Raw genomic sequence first — 16,608 nt, forward strand, 5'->3', positions numbered from 1 at the left:
CTTTCCTAAATTTAGATTAGCAGGAGAAAATATTTTTAGAAATAGTTTCTTGGCTATTTATATCCCAGTTGACTAGAAAAAATATAGATGAGAAAAAATATTTTTGCCTCTACACTTTTAAGGTATTGCCTAAGGCACCACATATAACAAAAGGCAGAATAATAGGAGAACAATAAACAAAAACTTTAGCAACAAGAGTTTAGTATGATTCCAGTATACATGGGAGAAACCCAGAGAAACTGGTTTGATGCCATTATGACCAGAGAAGACACTTGATTTTTATTTTTTTAAATATTTATTTATCTATGCTAGAGTGTATAGGCCAGAGGTGTGGGGGTTGAGAGAATTCACCAGAGACAGGGTGGGGAGAAAAACTGAGATACACTGCTAAGGGGAGCAGCGGGCGAGATAGTGGAGGTCTTCAGTGTCGTGTGGGTCAGCTTCCCAGCTGGGGATCAAACTCATGCTGCAGTTTGATAGCACTGAGGCTTTAATCCCTGTGCCACCAAGGAGGCCTGATACTTGATTTTTTTGGTGAATTTATTGATGTTTCTTGAAGAATGTTCCATGTACACTTGAGAAAACTGTGTACTCAGCTATTTTTTTGCCCTGTAAGTGTCTATTAAGCCCATGTGGTCTAATTCCTTCTTTAAGGCTGGTTCATCCTTTCATTGATAAAAAGTGGAATCTTGAAGGCCCCAAATACTATTATGCTGCTGCCAATATCTGTTTTTAGATTTGGTATTAGTTGCTTTAGATATTTTGATGCTTCTTCAGATGTGTGTATGTGTGTGCTGTTTTCCTAATGCATTGATCTCTTAGTCAATACATTATGTCCTTCTCTCACTTGTTAACTTTTTTAGCTAGAAATCTATTTTTTCTGGTAATAAGTGTGGTTGTCTCTGCATTTTTTAGGGTCCCATTTACTTGTTGTTTTTCAAACTTTTACCTTGACTTATGTTTTTCTTTGGAACTCAGGTGGGTCCAAAGGAGATAGTGGAAAGTTGGTTTTGTTTTCTGATACACAAGTCACTCTACCTTTTGATTGATGAGTTCCATCCATTTAAAGTTAGGGTGATTGTTGACATATGAGGATTTCTGACTGTGAATTGTTTTTAGTTCTCTGCTTCTAGTTTCTTTCTTTCTTATTTTTAATTTTACTTCTCTTTAGATATAAGAGCTCCTTTCTACATATTTTGTAAGGAAAGTCTAGTTGAAGTCACCTTCAACTTCTGTTTGTCTGGAAAAACCTTCCTTTTCCTTTCAAAGCTATATTTTGTAGGATATAGTATTCTTGTCTCAAGTATATTGTATATGTCTTACCACTCTGTCTTTGCTTGTATTATTTCCTCAGAAAAAACCTTCTGATGTATGTCTGATGTAAGCCTTCATAAGTTACCTGCATCCCACCCCCTCACACTTCAATAGTCTTTCTTTGTTTTGAACTCTTGGAAGTTTCACTGCTGTGTGTCTTGGTGTAGGTATCATTACATTTAGATAACCAAATTCTTTTATCTTTATGGATTTGTACATTTAATTCCTCCCCCGGGTTTCTGAATTTTTCCTCTATTATTGCTTTGAATACATTGTGTGTTCTCTCTCTGTTAGTCTTTAGGTATACCCAGTATCCTTTTCTAATGGAGTTGGATAGGCCTTGGAATTCCTCCCTCCCTCCCTCCTTCCCTCCCTCCCTCCCTCCCTCTCTCCCAACTTCCCTTCCTTCCCTCCTTTCATTTTATGTTTTGCCCTTTGTGCATTACTATCTTGGATATCACTGATCTGACCTCCATTTGGTCTATTTTGTTTCATATTTTTCTGCCAATTCTTAAAATCCCCTCTATTAACATTTTTACATCCTGCAACTCATTGTTTAATTTTTAAAGCTTCAATTTCTATTTTCTGTTCATAAATCCTGTTCATAACTTCTGTCATAAATTTCTCATTGCATTCATTAGATTTTCTGAATGTTGTTGTATCTATTTGATTAGATTTTCAGTGTTCTATTGTATCATTTTTTTTCCTCTTTTTTTTTTGAATTAATTTTTTTAATATTAAATTTTATTTTTATATTCCCCCATACAATTGCAAACGCCCCATTCTGACCCCAATCCTTCCCCTCCCGCCCCCCACCCCCCAAAAAGTGTCTCTGGTTCATAGTTTTTTGTTGATTTTGATTTTCACTTTCTTATATTCATTTTCCTGGTCCCTTATTTAAGTTTTCTAGATTCCTGCTATGAGTGAGACCATCCGGTATTTTTCTTTTTCTTTTTGGCTTATTTCGCTGAGCATGATCCCTTCCAGCACCATCCATGTTGCTGCAAATTGCATGTGTTTATCTTTTTTGAATGCTGAGTAATATTCCATGGTATATATGTACCACATCTTCTTGATCCAGTCATCTATTTTTGGGCATTTGGGTTGTTTCCAAAGCTTAGCTATTGTAAACAGTGCTGCTATAAACATAGGGGTGCAGGTGCTCTTTGGAATTGATGTTTCTGTGTCCTTTGGGTAAATACCTAGGAGTGGAATTGCTGGATCGTATGGAAGCTCTATGTTTAGTAAGTCCAGAAATCTCCACACAGCTCTCCATAGTGGTTGGACCAGTTTGCACTCCCACCAACAGTGCAGAAGAGTTCCTTTTTCTCCACACCCTCGCCAACATTTGTTGTTGCTAGTTTTTTTTAATATGTGCCATTCTCACTGGTGTGAGATGGTATCTCATGGTAGTTTTGATTTGCATTTCCCTGATTACAAGTGATGTTGAACATTTTTTCATATGTGTGTTGGCCATTTGCATTTCCTCTTCAGAGAAGTTTCTTTTAAACTCTTCTGCCCATTTTTTGACTGGATTATTTTCTTTGTTGTTGCTGAGTCTCATCAGCTCTTTGCAGATTTTTGTGATCAGTCCTTTATCATTAGTGTTGGGTGCAAAAATGTTCTCCCAGTTGGTGGGGTTTCACTTTGTTTTTGTTATTGTCTCTTTTGCTGTGCAGAAGCTCTTTAATTTGATGTAGTCCCAGCTGTTTATCTTTGTCTTCACTATCACTGCTTTGGGTGATGTGTCTGTAAAGATGTCTTTGATGTGCAAATCACATAGTGTTTCGCCTATATTTCCTTCTATGTATTTTATGGTTTCAGGTCTTATGTCTAGTTCTTTAATCCATTTTGATTTGATTTATGTGTACGGTGTGAGGTAGTGGTCAAGCTTCATTCTTTTGCATGTAGCGACCAAGTTTTCCCAGCACCATTTATTGAACAAACTTTCTTTGCTCCAATGCATAGTCTTTGCTCCTTTGTCAAAGATTAGTTGACCATAAATCTGTGGGTTTATTTCTGGATTTTCTATTCGATTCCATTGGTCTGTATGTCTGTTCTTGTTCCAATACCATGCAGTTTTGATGATTATGGCTTTGTAGTATAGTTTGAAGTCTGGGTGTGTGATGCCTCCATTTCCTTCTTTTTTTTCAGTAGAGCTTTGGCTATTCGGGGTTTTTGGTGATTCCATATGAATTTCATCAATAATTGTTCTATTTCTTTGAAGAATGCCATTGAGATTTTGATTGGAATAGCATTGAATCTGTATATTGCTTTTGGTAGGATGGCCATTTTAATAATGTTTATTCTTCCAATCCATGAGCATGGGGTGACTTTCCATTTCTTTGTGTCTTCTTCTATTTCTTTTAACAGTGTTTTATAGTTTTCTTTGTATAGGTCCTTTACCTCTTTTGTTAGATTTATTCCCAAATATTTGATTTTTTTTTGTTTCGATAATAAAAGGGGTGTTTTTTTGATTTCTTCTTCTTCAGATTTATTGTTTGTGTATAGGAAGGCTACTGACTTTGGCGTGTTGATTTTGTATCCTTCCACTTTACTGAATTGATTGATGAGTTGCATTAGTTTTTCTGTGGAGATTTTGGGGTTCTCTATGTATATTATCATATCATCTGCAAATAGTGATAGTTTGACTTCTTCTTTTCCTATTTGGATTCCTTGGATATCTTTCTCTTGTCTTATTGCTCTGGCCTAGGACTTCCAGTATTATATTGAAAAGCAGGGGTGAGAGTGGACATCCTTGTCTTGTTCCAGATCTTAATGGAATTGATTTCAGCTTTTCACCATTGAGAATGCTACTGGCTGTTGGCTTGTCATAGATGGCCTTTATGATGTTGAGGTATGTTCCTTGTATCCCAAGAATTTCAAGGGCTTTTATCATGAATGGGTGTTGCACTTTGTCGAAACCTTTCTCAGCATCTATTGATATTATCATATGGTTTTTATATTTCTTTTTGTTGATGTGTTGGATAACGTTGATTGATTTTCGGATGTTAAACCATCCTTGTGCCCCTGGAATGAATCCAACTTGGTCGTGGGGAATTATCTTATGGATACATTGTTGGATTCTGTTAGCTAAAATTTTATTGAGGATTTTTGCATCAGTGTTCATTAGGGAGATTGGCCTATAGTTTTCCTTTTTTGTGTTGCCCTTATTCGGTTTTGGTATTAGTGTAATATTGGCTTCATAGAACGTGTTTGGTATTGTCCCTTCCTTCTCAATTTTTTGGAAGAGTTTGTCAAGGATAGGCACTAATTCGTCTCTGAATGTTTGGTAGAATTCATTTGTAAATCCATCAGGTCCTGGGCTTTTGTTTTTGGGGAGGTTTTTGATTACCATTTCAATTTTGCTGCTTGTAATTGGTCTGTTTAGGTGTTCTATTTCTTCTTTATCTAGCTTTGGGTGATTGTAGAGTTGTAGGAATTTGTCCATCTCCTCTAGATTGTTAAACTTGTTTCCATATAACTGTTCATAGTAGATACTGATTATTCTTTTGATTTCTGCTGTGTCCGTTGTGATTTCTCCTCTTTCATTTATGATCCTGTGTATTTGTGCTTTCTCCCTTTTTTCCTTTGTGAGCCTGGCTAGGGGTTTGTCTATTTTATTGATTTTTTCAAAGAACCAGCTCTTGGTTTCATTGATCTTTTGGATTGTTTTTTTAGTTTCAATTTCATTAATTTCTGCTTTGGTTTTTATTATTTCTTTTCTTCTACTGGTTTTGGGGGTTTTCTTGTTGTTGTTCTTTTTCTAGATCTTTGAGCTTCGAGATTAGGTTGTTTCTTTGAGTTCTTTTTGTTTCTTGATGTGGGCTTCTATTGCTATATATTTTCCTCTTATTACTGCTTTTGCTGCATCCCATACATTTAGGAAATTGGTGTCCTCCTTGTCATTCAATTCAAAGAATTTTTTAATTTCTTCTTTGATCTCCTCATTAGTCCAGTGGTCTTCCAATAGTGTGTTTTTTAATCTCCATGAGGTAGGAAAGTTCTTTACCTTCTTTTTATGGTTTATTTCTAGTTTGATGCCTTCGTGGTCAGAAAAGATGGTTGGTATTATTTCAATCTTGGTGTATCTGTTGATGTTTGTCTTGTGCCCCAGTATGTGATTGATCCTGGAGAATGATCCGTGTGCGCTTGAGAAAAATGTGTACTCCGTTTTTTTTGGGTTTAGTGTTCTATAGATGTCTGTTAAGCCCAAATGCTCTAGGTGCTTATTTAGAGCTTTAATTTATTTACTTATTTTTTGTCTTGTTGATCTATCCATTGTTGATAGTGGTGTGTTGAAGTCTCCCACTACGTATGTGTTTTCTCTGATGTCTGTTTTCAGAGAGGACAACAGTTGTCTGATATATTTTGGTGCTCTTTCGTTTGGTGAGTATATGTTAATGAGTGTTATTTCTTCTTGAAGTATTGTCCCCTTAATCATAATGTAGTGACCATTGGGGTCTCTTTTTATTTTTTTGAGTTTGAAGTCTGTTTTATCTGATATAAGTATAGCTGTTCCTGCTTTCTTTTTTGGCCCATTTGCTTGTAGGATTGGTTTCCATCCTTTGACTTTGAGCCTATTTTTATCTTTTGTAGCTAAATGTGTTTCCTGGAGACAGCAAAAGTTTGTGTTTTGTTTCTGAACAGAGGCTGCAACTCTCTGTCTTTTTATTGAAGAGTTTAGTCCATTTACATTTAGAGTTAATATTGATATGTTAGCATCTGTATTTGACATTATGTTTGTCTTTCATTTGATTTTATTTATTCTTTTAATAACTTTTTTTTTTTGGTCTTCTTTCGTTGTTATTCGTCCCTCTGAGGTTCTGGCTTTAGGATTCCTTGTAGTATTTTTTGGAGTGGGGGTTTATTCGTAATGAAATTCCGGAGTTTCTCTTTGTCTGGGAAGGTCCATATTCTTTCTTCATGGAGGAAAGAGAGCTTTGCGGGATAGAGTATTCTTGGTTGGCATCTGTTTTCTTGGAGTCTGTTGACTATGTCCCTCCACTCTCTCCTTGCCCGTAGTGTTTCTTCAGAGAAGTCTGATGTCAGCCTGATTGGTTTTCCTTTGAATGTTATCTGTTTCTTCCCTCTTGTCAGCTTCATTATGTTTTCCTTGTCCTGGATTCTTGGGAGCTTTTCTATTATGTGTCTTGCTGTGTTTTTCCTTTTGTTGTGGAAGTTTGGTGTTCTTCTTGCTTCTTGTATATCAATTTTCAGCTCCTTCTTCGCATTTGGGAAGTTCTCCTCAATTATCTCCTGGAATATTTTCTCTGTTCCTACATCTCTCTCCTCTCCTTCTGGAATTCCTATAACTCATGGAGTCAGATAGTTCCCGAAGTCTTTCTTCATTCTTTTTCCTTCATACTTCTCTTTCCTTTTCTGTTTTGGTTCTTTTTATTTCTGTGTCTTCAAGAGAACTTATTCGTTTTTCCATTTCATCTATTCTGCTTTCCTTGCTTTTCCCGGATTTCTTTAGTTCCTCCATTAATTCTTTGATCTCCTGCATTTCTTTTACTTCCCTCTTTAGGGACTCAATTTCCTTCTTCTGATCTATCACTTTTTTAATCATGGCAATTTTGAATTCTCTTTCTGGAAGGCTCAGAAGTTCTTCCAAGTTGCTGTCGTTGCAATCTGGGGAGTGGTTTTCTTTTTGTGGTGTGCTTCTTTCCTGAGGAGTTGTTAGGTTGTGTGTGGTTCTTCTACTCCCTACTTTCTGTTTTTTAATTTGTCATATGCGTTGGGACACTGTGTTGCTCGGACTGACTGACATCTTGGGTGAACTTCTCCGCTCCCCTCTGGCTCTTCCAGGAGCCATCTCTGTCTTCTGAGGGAGCTTTCTGCTGGTTTTAGGCAGTTTTTACTGAAGAAATGTCCCTGTTCTCAAATGGCAAAGCGGGATGCAGTCCCTGCGCCTCCGGTTTCAGGCACACTCTTCTGCGCACCCGGTCTGCCCCGGACGTGGGTGCCTGCTCCCTCTGTGGGCTCAGACTGCTGGTCGGAAGGGGCCTGGCGTGGAATAACTTCCCGGCTGGCCACTGGGTCCTCCAGAAGCCTTCTGCCCTTTTCAAGCAGTCTTAAGAGATTTCCTGTTCTATGGGGTGTTAGTGACTTTTTTTTCCTGGTCGCTAGGTGGCGCCAGAGATCTCTCCTATTGTCCTTGGGGGGCTGTTTTTCGCCTCCCCCCACCCCGTGGGACAGGGAACAGAGAGGGAATGGTAGGGTACATCTCAACAGCTTTGGGGTGCTGTGTCTGCCTTGTGCCCCACCGTCGTGGAGAACCCACGCCCTGAATTTTCGTGCCCTGGGTCTCAGTTCAAAGCCCTCAGTTCCAGGACGTGGGCTGTAGCCCAGTTCAGTGGCGCGGGAATGGCGCCTTTTGCACCGCTCCCATGCCTGGGCGCCTGGTTCCTGCTTACTCAGGGAGGGACCTTCACCTCAGTGAGGACCTCTGCGCGTCTCCCCGCAAGCCTAGGTCGTCTCCCCGCAAGCCTAGGTCGCAGGCGCGGGGACCTGGGCAGCCACGATCCCGGTCTGCACTTGCTTTTCAAGCGCGCTGAGCGCGCCGCTTTTCCATGCCAGCTTACCGGCAGCCTGGGCTGTGTGCGCGTCTCCCGGGGTCTTTGTTCTTCTCTAATGGCGCCCGGAGCCGTTCGCTCACCGCCACAGCGAATCCTGCAGGGTTCGCCTCAGCTCCCGTTCACGAGGTGTGGTGGCTGCAATAGTTCCTTTCCACTCACAGTCTCGCTTGCTGCGTCGTTTGTTCTTGTTGGCCGTTTTGGTTTGTTGTTTTCCTCCTCTCTGCCGGTCGGAGAGTCTTGATGAAGCTCCGATCCGACGACCTATTGTATCATTTTGACTTATATTTCTGTGTTTTCTTCCATTTCTTTATCATGACACTTTCAAATTCTGTATCTGATAAGGAAATATAATTTTTTATGTCTGTGGTTGGATTCTAAAGCATTTTCCTTTCTTTGATGTCATGCTCTCTTAAGGTCTCAAAATTCCATGTATTATAACTTTTTTATCTGCACATTCTGCTGCTTTACATTGCCTTTTCGTAAACAGCAGACACTTAGATATGCACACTGCTTCTACTTTTCCAGCAGGTGGAGCTGCAAATTTATGTGATTTTACACTTTTGGTCTTTCCCAGGTACCACAGGTCAGAGACCTGTTGTTGCAGCTGCTGAGCTGGGGATAGGAAAGGGTCCATTAGCTGGTGTGAATGTGCTAGATGAGTAAATGGCTTATGTTTGTGGCTCTGCCATAGCTCTCCTCTGATATGGCTCAAGCCACCTCATTTAATAATATATTCAACTAAAGATGTGATGTTTTGGAGAGGGGGAAGGGAAGGACAGTTGTGGAAGATTACCAAGAAGGGACAGTACACAAGAGTAAAATCACCATGCATATTATATTTAATGCCTTTTTCACTGATCGGAGTTTCCCAAGATTTGATCATTCCATTTTTCTGGGAGATCATGGACGCATCTCTACAAATGGAGATTTTCCATTAAAAATGTGTTCTTAGAAGTTTGGTATCAACTAGTTGGTTATTCAGAGTTTTTTTCATGACATTTTTTTTAAACAAATCATCAGATCAAAAAATCCTTTTGCTAAATTCATAGTTCACAATGATAAAATTTGTTCCTCTACAGATATTTCTGACTTAAGGAGTTAATGAATTGAAAACAAACAGCAACAAAAGGAAAACTCTGATTAAGAAAAGTAGGTTTGACACCACATGGCAATCTCTTATAAGTAGGAAACTCATCTTTATACTACTTATTACATTTTTTTTTCTTTGGACTTGGCTGTAATGATCTTCTGGAGGAGTGTTTGTATTATGTAATTCACTCAACAAAACTCAGCATGTGGGAACTGATACTGTCTGTTAAGTCCAGAGAGAGATGTGAGAGCTGGGGAACAGGTCCTCACATGGCCCAGTCCAGGTGCATCTGGATCCTGATGGGAGCACACCCAGGCTGGAGATGCCCTCGATCCATGGGACTCAGCCCTTCCCCACATTTCTGTCACGCAGCAGCAGCCTTCTCAATGCCCCCTTCACATCTTTGTTTCTGAGCGTGTAGATCAGGGGGTTCAGGAGCGGGGAGACAGAGCTGTAGAAGAGGGTGAGGAACTTGCCCTGATTCTGGGAAGAGCTGTTTCCAGGCTGCATGTACATGTAGATGATGTTTCCATAGAAAAGAGAGATGACAGTGAGGTGGGAGCCACAGGTGTTGAAGACCTTTTTAATCCGTGATGCTGATCGAACTTGTAACACAGCCCTCACGATGCAGCCATAGGAGATGAGGATCAAGATCAGGGGCATCAGCACAATGATCACGGACAGGACAAAGACCGTGGCCTCCACTGCTGCTGTATTGATACAGGCGATCCTGATCAGGGCAGGTAACTCACACAGGAAGTGGTTCAGTCTGTTGTGTCCACATCGGGGTAAGTGCAGGGTGATAGAGGGCATGACCACGGAGTTGGCTGCCCCACAACCCCAGGCCATGGACACCAAGACCAGGCAGAGCCGGGGGTTCATGATCACCATGTAGTGCAGAGGCTTGCAGACCGCAATAAACCTGTCATATGCCATGACAGCCAGAAGCAGGCACTCCACAGTACCCAGCCCCAGGAACAGGCAGAGCTGGACGGCACAGCCCGCGTAGCTAATGGTCTTGTCCTGCCTACTGAGGTTGTACAGCAGCTGTGGGATGGAGGTGGTGGTGAAGCAGAGGTCCAGGAAGGAGAGGTGGGTGAGGAAGAAGTACATGGGGGTGTGGAGCTGGGGGTCCAGCCGGGATACCAGGATGATGGTGGTGTTGCCCAGCAGGGTCAGCAGATAGGTAATCAGGATGACCACAAAGAGGACCCTCTCCAGACGGGGTCGGTCAGAAAAGCCCAAGAGGACGAAGCTGCTCTGGGCGCTGTCATTGGCTGCCTCCATCCCTCCAGTGGCAGCTGAGGCCTGTGGCCGTGGTGCTGGTGGCGCAGGAGAGGGACACTCACTCCCAGTCAGATGTGCTTCTCTGCTCCTAGATTTCAGCCATGTCTCCCGGGCTGCTGTGACAGGTGCTGCCCTGCTCCACCCTGTCTACAACAAGGGAAACCGAGGCAGGTGTGTGTTGAACAGAGGGTGACTATATGAGGGGGTACAGAGCTGACATGAACCCAGGAACACAGCACCACCCTGGCCCAAGTGACAGGAGAGACTCCTGCGGCCATTAGCGTGTCCATCCTCCTGAGACTCCATCCCCGAGCTCCTCTGAGCCCCGACCCCTGAGCCCAGCCCTCCCTGCACAGGTGCGCGCAGTGTCCATGGTGCAGGATACTCTGTCTGCCCAGTTTTCATCCCTTAGCAAATGAGATACAGTTATGATGGTTTGGGAAGCTTATTGACACATTACCTTGTTTTCTTATTGGAAAGTATAATGTTCAAGTTACCTCATTTGTTTTACAGGTGTGATTTGAAAATATTTTAATACATGCAGATATATTGGTGACCATGAATGTTTCTAGATATCTTACATTATGTTTATTACTCAAAGAAAGAAGGAACAGGAGCTTATGAAATTAGACAGGGAAATCAAAAAAAAAATATCTAACCAGGAGACTCTGTCCTCATTATATGTCCAAGCATAATTTAAAAATATATTCATTAAAGGGGGAGAGAGGAGAGGAAGGACTTAAGTCAAAATAAGGGGGGGGTGCAATTGTATGGGGAATATAACCAAAATAAAAATGCATACATTGTGCAAAGATGAAAAATGATGTAGGAATTATATAAAATAAAAAAATATATAATCATTAAAATATGGTAATTGGGCTTGGGGCTGTGTAGACCCCTACTTCATCCTTTAGTGCCCAAAATTGCACTTGAGTATGTAAACACTAAATAAGTGTTTGAGAATCTGAAGTGTCTGTTCTTGCTTTGAGCCTCTGATGTTTTTGGGTTCAAGGAGATCGCCAGGCATGAAGTAATTCTCAAAGACAACACCAGAAAAAATAAATCTGATTGCACATTAAAAAAAAAAAATCAGTGGTCTGAGAAACACAGATTAGCCAATGTAAGAAACAGTGAAGACCAGAGAAAATTGGTGTGGCATTTGATAATGGTCTTGTTTAATTATTTTTTTCCAAGAAAGTGACAAGAAAAGACAAACACAATAAAAACAGAAGTGACATGAATTAGTGGTCGGCTGGATGACTGTGATTTAGAAGCAACATGACTTTAAAACATTAAAATTTTCCCATTGATGATTAAGGGCATAAAAAATGTAAATCAAAGAGTCTTGCTTTCTAGATAGGGAGGTACCTTGAAATGTAATATGTGCCCAGCTGGTAAAACCGTGAGGAAATCAGGCCCATGAAATCATGAATTTAAATGGGAAGGATGTCTGCAGGAATCTTGAAAGAAAATAATTAGAAAATACACAGGTGTGCTGGCACTGTGCCTGTCCCCCTCAGGCAATTCTCCCTGCAAGTTAAAATCACATTAACAAATTGCCGGGGAAGGGAGGTAGGGAGGAGGCAGGACTCAAGCAGGAAAAGGATGGAGCTAACCTTCCGCCCACATGCAAACACAGCATTCCCCACCAAGCGCCTTCCGTGTCCTGACCCGAATGGAGAGCGCAGCCAGAGGCGGGTCCCCCGCAGGGAGCCCACATGCGGGGTTTGCCCTCGTGGGGGACACTTGCGTGGACACAGCCCAGGCAGGCCCGAGGAAGCACAGTCCCTGCTGTTCGAGTTGCGCTCCAGGGGCCTGGAGCTGGACAGCAGCCTCGTGGCCCGATCTGGGGGACTCGGGACTGCTTTGGAAGGACCCCATGATGGCTCAGGGGTCGACGGCCACTGGGTGTCTGGGCGAGGGCAGATGCCCCTGAAGGCCCCCTCAGCCGCCATGGCTCCTCTCATGCTTTTATTCGTTTGGCTCAGGTTCAAACACACGCGGACTGGCTGCCGGGCAGGCAGAGTGGGCTTGAATAGACTGGAAATGAGCAGAATTGCATGGGTTTATTCAAGTATCAAGAGTGAGGATTTGGATTTGGAAGAAGTAGGGCAGAATTTACCAGAATTGTTCCTGCAAATTCAAGTTTCAGTTCATTTGATAAGGTGGTTTGTTTTATTTTATAAGGTGCATTTACATCTTCCATAAGGTAGGAGCCACGTATGTGCGGACGCAAAAATACTGATGCTGTCCAGGAGGGAGGACGGGGTGCTGCAGCTTTATCACATGCCCCCTTAGCTCCCCACCCCATTGTGATGAAAAAACGGTAGCGACACAAAGTTCAAGCCCACTGTGCATGGCTCCTGGCTCCTTGCTGGCTCTGCGGGCAGCGGCTCCTTGGCCTTGGGCTGCCGAACCTGGCCCAGGCAGGAGGAGAGTTGTCCTCCCTGTCTAGAGAAGGCATAGCTCTCCAGCCTGACAGAGGGGCCTGGAAAGGTTTGCCATGTGTTTTCTAGAAGCTCCTACTGGGATCCACAATTTCAAAATGGGGGTGGCCGGACCCTGCACCTCAGGAGGCCCTGCCCATGACCAGGGGTTGAGAACACTCCCTTCCATGAGGTTCTGAATCTCCCACATCCAGAAGCATCTTTCTGTCATCGCCGGAGGAAGCATTGTTCCTCCTAAATGTTAGTAACATAAAAAAGAAAATTTTAATTTCACCTGTGACCCTGTTTTCTCTCTGGTGCTGTCCGTGTCCCCTGCAGAGGAGCCTGTGTGGGCACTGGATGCCGTTCAGGGTGGAGTAGCTGGACCCGCGACGCGTGAGGGGTGCACGCTTGGCAGGGGAGTCCGTCGGGGTGCAGACGTGTCCTCCCTGTTCCTGTCCTGGGGGCTCTCCAGGGGCTGCTGCTGTTACCACCACCCACAGCACAGCCCAGGAGCTGACTGCTCCCACCACCCTAATCACCTCCTGCCGCTGCTGCCCGCGGTCACTGTCACGGACCTAGTGCAAGTCGGGCGGGGCCTCCAGTCTGGTCAGCGTCTTCTCCTGGGAGCACCCCGGGGTCCAGACAGGCGCGCAGGTATGGGGGCGTGACTGTGCCTCTGCCGGCCTGGCCTCCCTCTAGAAGCAGGGGGATGTTGGTATTTGTGCCCAGGGCACAATACTCCAAGACACAAAGTGCCAAGGAGGTTGGGTGAGGCTCGTGTTGGGAGCGCAGCAGTGGACCCTGGGTGGTCAGGGCTCGTCAGCAGACCCAGGTGTGAGGGACCTTCTTATCCCTCAGGGTCATTACTGCAGGCGCTGAGGTGTGTCACAGGCAGGATCCCATCAAGCTCCCCAGTGGCCAACGTGTCTTGCAGAAAATGAGGACCATGAGAATCTGTCCTTTGGTATAACAGTCTTATTTCATGTTTGAAAAATCGAGAACTCATCAATGTTGTTCAATGAACCCAATCACTGAGGGGCTGTCGGCTCCTCCTAGGTCCCCAGGCTCCCGATGGGCTCAAGTAACTGAGGCAGAGATAGCCCCCAGCTGGCTCAGATCCTGCTGTTTATTCTCCTTATATCTACTGAATGTGGAGTGACTATACTAACATATTTTTTCTAAGGATTTTGTGCATGAAAAAGAAAGAATCCATTATCTAGAATGTAGAGCTCTTCTAGAGGTGCATAGATGCATATAATAATTTTAGTAATTAAAGAGGTAACTGTGGTGTGTGTGTGTGTGTGTGTGTGTGTGTGGTGACTGTATTTAGTATCTGTTGAGGGTAATATGACATCACTAGTCTGGAAATGTTAAGTGAAAATAGATGAGTAATTATAGAAATTGGGTCCCTGTAAGTAAAGTACCACCATCAGATATAACCATAACACATTAATGAATTTGTTAGGAATTTCAGAGAATTTTATCTTATGTGAATATGGCTGTTCCTGCCTTTCTTTGGGTCCCATTTGCTTGCAGAGCTGTTTTCCACTCCTTTACCTTCAGTCAGTGTATATCCTTGGAACTTAGGTGCATTTGCTGGAGGTGGCAGAAGGTTGGCTTCCGTTTCCTAACCCAACTAGAGAGTCTGTGTCTTTTATTGGTGAGTTCAGGTCATTGATGTTCAGAGTGATTATTGGTGAGTAAAAGTCTGGCACGGCCACTTAGATCTGGTGCTATTTCATCCTTGTTCAGTTCTTTGTATTTATTCCCCTCTTTGGTTTAAGACCCAAAGTTATCTTTAATGTTTCTTGCAGGGGGTTAGCAGATACAAACTCCCTAAGATTTGCTTTCAGAATAGCCTTATTTCTCTCTCGTGCAGGAAGAAGAGCCTTGCAGGACAAGCTATTCTTGGTTGGCACTTTGTGTCTTGGAGTATTTTGAATGTGTTGTCCCATTCTATACTTGCCTGGAGTGTTTCTTCCGAGTATTGTTTTTCCTTTATCTGGGGCTCTGGAACTTATCTGGGGCTCTGGAACTTTTACTTACTCTGTGTCTTGCTGTAGTTCTCCTGTTATCCAGTAGTTTGGTGTTCTTTTGGTTTCGTGGATTTCTATATGTTCATTTCTTTCTTCAAGTTTGGGTAGTTTTCTTCCATTATTTCTTTAAAAGGTTTTTCAGCTTCCTTTCTCTCTTCTCCAAATGGGATTCCTATGATTCTTGAATTTCCTTTCCTCATGGTGTCAGATAATTCTCAAAGTGTTTCTTCATTCTTTTTCCTTTGTATTTCTCCTTTTTTTAATTTTCCCTCATTTTCACCTTTGAAATTACTATTTCATTAGGTTTATCCTGCTTCCATGGCTTTCTCCTGAAATTTATTCTCTTCCATCGATCTTTCTATATCCTGCAATTCTGTCATTTTCTTATTTAAAGTGTCAATTTTTACTACTGTTTGTTGACTGGTTCTCATGGCAGTTTTCTCATATCTCTCTGATCATCTTTTCTGAGTTTTGTTTTTATTCTTCCGATTCCTTATTTTCTTAATCATGACATTTTGAATACTATGTCAAATAGGTTAAAAAAAAAAAAGACCTTCCATGTGTTTGTGCTTTTATTCCAAGGTTTTGAATTCTTCCTGTGATGTGTTTTCTCTTGTGGGCTTTCTTTCTCCCCGTTGCTTGCTTTGGGTTTCATCTGCTGTAGTTGGGGCTTTTATTGTGCGTGGTTCATTCTCTCCCACTGTTCTGGGTGTTTCCCTCATGGTGGGCATCGCAACTTTGTGAGATCTGGGGTAGTGCTTGGGCCTCTTGTAGTACTTCCAGGCCTGTTGCAGTGGCTGCAAGAGCTGGGATTGCACTGGGTTGAACAGCTGAGTTTCTGGGACAAAACCTCATCCAGGAGAAGTGGTGTTTCTGGTGGTTAGGAGAGCTTTGAATGCCCTGGATGAAGGGCCAAGATTCTGGGACCCTACCCCACCCGGGAACAGTGGCTCTAGCCTGTTTCTGGTGCCTGGGAGAGCAGGAGGCAACCTAGGTAAGGGGCCAAGTGTCTGGAACACAACCTAACCTGGGAGCAGTGGCTCTCGGCCTGTTTCCAATTATTACCTCTTATTTGACAATGCAATTTCCGTGTAATTTAACATACAAAGTAACTCCTTATTTAATTATATATCTCTCTTTAATGAGGAGCAAGAACAAGCATTTTGAGAATTTGCAGGGCTCCTTGGCAAACTTAAAAAAAATCAGTTCTACATCAGAAATAGTTCATTTAGAATTTGATTTTAGAGTATATTGGCAAAAGTATTAAAAACTTTAGGGCAAGACAAAATAGTATCACAGATCACTATGAAGCAAATATAGATGGAATGCATTTCTTTTTTTTTTAATTTTATTTTTTATTTATTTTTTATTTTTTTTAATTAATACATTTTATTTTTATATTCCCCATACAATTGCAATCCCCCCATTCTGACCCCAATCCCTCCCCTCCCGCCCCCCACCCCCAAAAAAGTGTCTCTGGTTCATAGTTTTTGTTGATTTTGATTTTCACTTTCTTATAGTTATTCATTTTCCTGGAAACCTTATTTAAGTTTTCTAGATTCCTGCTATGAGTGAGACCATCCGATATTTTTCTTTTTCTTTTTGGCTTATTTCACTGAGCATGATCCCTTCCAGCACCATCCATGTTGCTGCAAATTGCTTGTGTTTATCTTTTTTGAATGCTGAGTAATATTCCATGGTATATATGTACCACATCTTCTTGATCCAGTCATCTATTTTTGGGCATTTGGGCTGTTTCCAAAGCTTAGCTATTGTAAATAGTGCTGCTATAAACATAGGGGTGCAGGTGTTCTTTGGAATGGATGTTTCTGTGTTCTTTGGGTAAATACCTAGGAGTGGAATTGCTGGAT

General features: G+C 42.2%; 1 protein-coding gene across 1 annotated transcript; it reads right to left on the reverse strand.

Moving 5' to 3' along the window:
* Positions 1-9,327: 9,327 nt before the first annotated feature.
* On the reverse strand, positions 9,328-10,272 carry LOC311175685 (olfactory receptor 2W3-like; the record flags this gene model as incomplete). The annotated part of the gene is made up of 1 exon (XM_084240682.1): positions 9,328-10,272. The coding sequence occupies one exon, from the start codon at positions 10,270-10,272 to the stop codon at positions 9,328-9,330; it is 945 nt and encodes a 314-aa protein (XP_084096808.1).
* Between the last annotated feature and the right edge of the window lie 6,336 nt (positions 10,273-16,608).

This window comes from Talpa europaea, assembly GCF_964194135.1.
Source record: "Talpa europaea genome assembly, chromosome: 8".
In the NCBI taxonomy this organism is placed as follows: Eukaryota; Metazoa; Chordata; class Mammalia; order Eulipotyphla; family Talpidae; genus Talpa; species Talpa europaea.